Source organism: Pan paniscus, chromosome 12, assembly GCF_029289425.2.
Source record: "Pan paniscus chromosome 12, NHGRI_mPanPan1-v2.0_pri, whole genome shotgun sequence".
Taxonomy (NCBI): domain Eukaryota; kingdom Metazoa; phylum Chordata; class Mammalia; order Primates; family Hominidae; genus Pan; species Pan paniscus.
This window is the reverse complement of record NC_073261.2, coordinates 47194115-47197990: the sequence shown is the minus strand read 5'-3', so window position 1 is coordinate 47197990 and position 3876 is coordinate 47194115. Positions and strand designations below refer to the sequence as shown.

Sequence of the window (3876 nt, the reverse complement as noted above, 5' to 3'; positions counted from 1 at the left end):
GCCTGTGGTCTGGAGCTATGGGGAAAAGCATGATGCTGTGTGTGTCTAGAGCTTGCATCTTCTGGGGCAAGACTGGAGGCTGCAGTCATGGGGGCTGACCTGGAGCCTGGGGTCACAGAGCCTGGGGCCACAGAGCCTGGCCTGGCATCAAGGCAGCCTGGAGTCTAAGTCCAGGGGTGTCTGCCTGGAGTCAGAGGCCACTGGGTCTTACTGAGGCAAACCTAGTGTTAGGGTCCATGGAAAACTCAAGTGCTTATTTCACTCTCTTTCTCCAAGTTTAGGGAATGTCTCTCCATGCTGTGCTTCCTGAGACTGATGGAGGGGTGATATAAATAATGTAAAAGTGTTCTTTCTACCCTCTTCGATGCATCCTTTCTTATTTTTTGCAACATTCAGATGCTTTAATCACTCACTTGGAATTGTTAACTCTTGTGAAGGTATTTCCATTTTAATGGGTAGTAGTTGAAATGAATGTTTCTGTGAAGGTTCAAGAGCTGGAAAGTCCTATCTACCACCCTGCTGATGCCATTCTCTGAGAAGTACTATTCTAAGCACCATCAGAGCCTCCTAAATCTGTTCATGTCACACTGTCAGGTTTGGGCTACGGGAATGGGAGGGCAGTAAGTACGCGGGAGAGAAATGTCCTCATCTCTCCACAACACAAATCCTACATGAGCAGGACCCACACCCTCATCATAACACACTGGTAGGGATGCACACTTCATCATTTTCCCTAGAGGCCTGGGTGAATAGGGAAGAAGCAAGACCCATAAAGTTTCCTCCACTCAAACACTTTGTCCTTCTCAGAGTATGGCTATGACACTGGCATATACAAGACAAACAAGTGCAGACTAAAAATTTTATTGCTCTTTAAAGCCTTAGGCCGTATGACAAAATGAAGAGACTGAAACGACAGCGGGGAGGAAGAAACAGAAGAAAGATAAGAATGAGGTGGTCAGGTTGGGGGAATTAAGCGAATATTCTCTTCCAGGGTGAGTCCTCACACTGGTCTCATGCCCATGATGAGTTGCACACCAAACACAGGCTGCTGACTTCCCTCCTGCACTAGTCAGTGAACTTGCAGACATAGGGTAACCTCACATTACAGTTATAATCTTTCCACCTCAGAAATGCTGGAGAGACAGAAGACATAAATGGAATGGGGCTGAGGAAGCTTGTGAATCCAATGAAGGGGCATCCCAGGTTTTAGCCTAGAAGTTAAAGCCTCTCCCTCACCTTCACCAGTGTCCCAATCCAGGAGAGAGATTCAAAGAAAGTGGAGAAGAGAGGAGATAAGAGAAGACACACTAACACTGTATTTTCTAGCTCAGGAAGATTTCCTGAAGGTCAGACCCAGGAATGGGGGATGAGATGGAAAACACTGGGAAGAGGCAGCTCCTCTGTTTCTTACCTGTGCTTCTCGACAGGCTCGCACAGTGGCCGGGGCTTGAGACGGTGGAGGGATTTCTCTCCCATGCAAAGTAATTCATCACATCACTGCTACTCCACTCCCAACCTTCTCCATTGGGCTCGGTGCCCTGTAGAGTAGAGGAGGTAGCCAGGTGAAGGGAATGGCCATTGCAGCTCTTCTTGCATGGCCCCTTAGCTGCAACACCTGATTTGCTCCCCAGCATGAGGAAAGTTGGTCTGCTATTCCAGATGCTGCCGGTGAGTAGGAAACTCTTCCTTGACTCCTCATTGCTATTGGAAAATTCCAGCCAATAAACACAAGACCTTTGGAACAACTCAAGGTAATATATTATTTGCAGAACAATAATTGATGTAGCATTTGTGATTAGCTTGTGAACCTCAAAAGTAATGTCAGTTCTGTATGGGGACAAAAATTGATCCTATCTTCATTAAGGGTTCCTTCAGAATAGTAGGCAAAGACTCCATGAAGCTCAGAGAATTATTAACCCAGCCTCATATGAGAATTATGTAATACGCCTGAGGAAGGCAGATTGATTTTATCTGAAAGATAGAGACCTCCACAGAACTCAGATCTTCAGATGCTTCATGGCCTTCCCTTTCCCCCCAAATATTCCCCAGAATCTGAGCTCCAGTGCTCCCTGAAGTATTTCCTGGGCAGGCACAGGGGACAGGGAGTGGGCCTGGGCAACAATAGCACCTTGAGAGGTAACAGAGAGGGGAGGATATACTCGCACCTGTGTGGGGTCATGGAGCCCAATCCAGACGTATGAGTAGCTGTTACCAATGCTCTTCACCAGGGAGGACACAAAGGATCCCTCAGCCCCACTGAGCACAGACACCAGGTTTCCCGAGGGCCGCTTCTGGCAGGCCAGCTTTGAGGGCAACAAAGAGAATGAGAGGGAGCCTGAGACCTGCTGAGGGAGGGCAGGGCAAAGGTAGGTGGGAGGAGGACTGTGTGAAAGATAAACGTGTTCATCCTCATTCCCAAGGAACTCTCCTGAATGGAGACCCTCTTCCCCCTGAGACCGGTCACCTCCAACACCACATCTAACCACTCACATCTGCATCTGTCCAGGATTTTGGTGACAAAAACAAGGCATAGCAGTGGGAGCCATAGGCCTTGGAGCCTTTGGGACAGCGGATCCGTGCAGAGGGCAGTTCCCTCTGGGGTTCTTCACCTGAGGTGGAAGAAGAGGGGGGAGGGTAAAATGAAGAGTGGGGCTTGGGGTGGGAGATGACCTTGGGGAATACCTAGGAATGTCCTTGGGGAGGAAGACCACATTCCTGACACCGCTTCATCTTCCCTTATGTTTTCAGAAATTCTTTATCTCAAAATAGCCGTAGTAAATGGAGCACCATCTAGTCTCTTATTACCCTTTCCCCTTATTCAACCATTCAATACTCTCCCCACTCTGGGCTGTCTCTACATTGGGTCCTCCGATCATTGTCCCTCCCCACATCTCATTACTGACCCTCCAGTGTATATTAGAGTCCACTTTCCCACCAGTGTATATTAGAGTCCACTGACTAAATGGAAGCCATCTCATTCCACTGTTAGTGGACCATCATGGAGCCTCCCACTGCAAGTTAACCTGAAGGAAGGAGAGATGATGCAAGAACTGCAGGCAGGTTCATTAGACACCACGTCATTACCTCACATGACACACAGGAGCCTTCCTCCTCTTGTTAGCTCTGAGGATTCATAGGGAACCCAGTGCTAGAGGCAAAGCAATCTCACCCTGAACATGAGACAGCAGCATGAGGCAGGAAAGCAGCATCCAAGATACACTGGGCAGGGCCATGGGAGGCAGCATAGTGTCTGCGACTTGAGGAGGCAATCAGGAGTCACTAAAGAAAGCGTGGTCAGTGGGAGAACACACAGATACCCTACTGCCTCATGTCATTTTCCTTCTCTAGTCCCCTAGGACTAAAGTGATCTTGGTCACATCCATCATCTTCTACAGTTCTGAATGAGTTGTGAATCTGTGTACTCTCCCATCCCCGAGCCCTCCCAGGACACCCTTGCTGAGTCTCAGAATTCCTGTGCTCCCTGAGGAAGGGACCCTCCCATGTATTCTCCTGTATCATGTGCAGTAGCTCCTCCATGGGTCTCATCTTCTCTCAGCTCCCACTTACCTCTCTGGTGGGATATGGTATGGTTTGTCTGGTCAGGAAAGAGTGGGATTTTATAAGAGGATCTGGGGGAGGGACATTGGAGTGAAGAGTGACAATGAGTAGGCAGGACAGGGGTCATGGGGTGGGGTTGGCATGGTCTCTTCCTGGCAAAGACTGGGGATTTTCCCAGATGTTGCCTCTTTCCTGTTGGCAGGCCAACACTTTCCCTAGGAAGAGGTGAAGTTTGCTTTTTCCTCTGCATCCTCCTTGTCAAAGGCCTGTGGCACCAAATGTGATATGAAATCTTCTAATGTGGACATCTGAAAGAGG

General features: G+C 48.7%; 1 protein-coding gene across 1 annotated transcript; it reads right to left on the bottom strand.

The window, feature by feature from the left end:
• Positions 1-845: 845 nt before the first annotated feature.
• LOC100991621 (regenerating islet-derived protein 3-alpha) lies at positions 846-3593 on the bottom strand. Its single transcript, XM_003816608.6, has 5 exons — positions 3170-3593; positions 2491-2609; positions 2166-2303; positions 1412-1538; positions 846-1133 (listed from the first exon to the last, which is right to left on the bottom strand). Exons 1-5 carry the CDS (start codon positions 3243-3245, stop codon positions 1066-1068), a joined length of 528 nt encoding a protein of 175 aa, XP_003816656.1. The 5' UTR covers positions 3246-3593; the 3' UTR covers positions 846-1065.
• Positions 3594-3876: the final 283 nt, after the last annotated feature.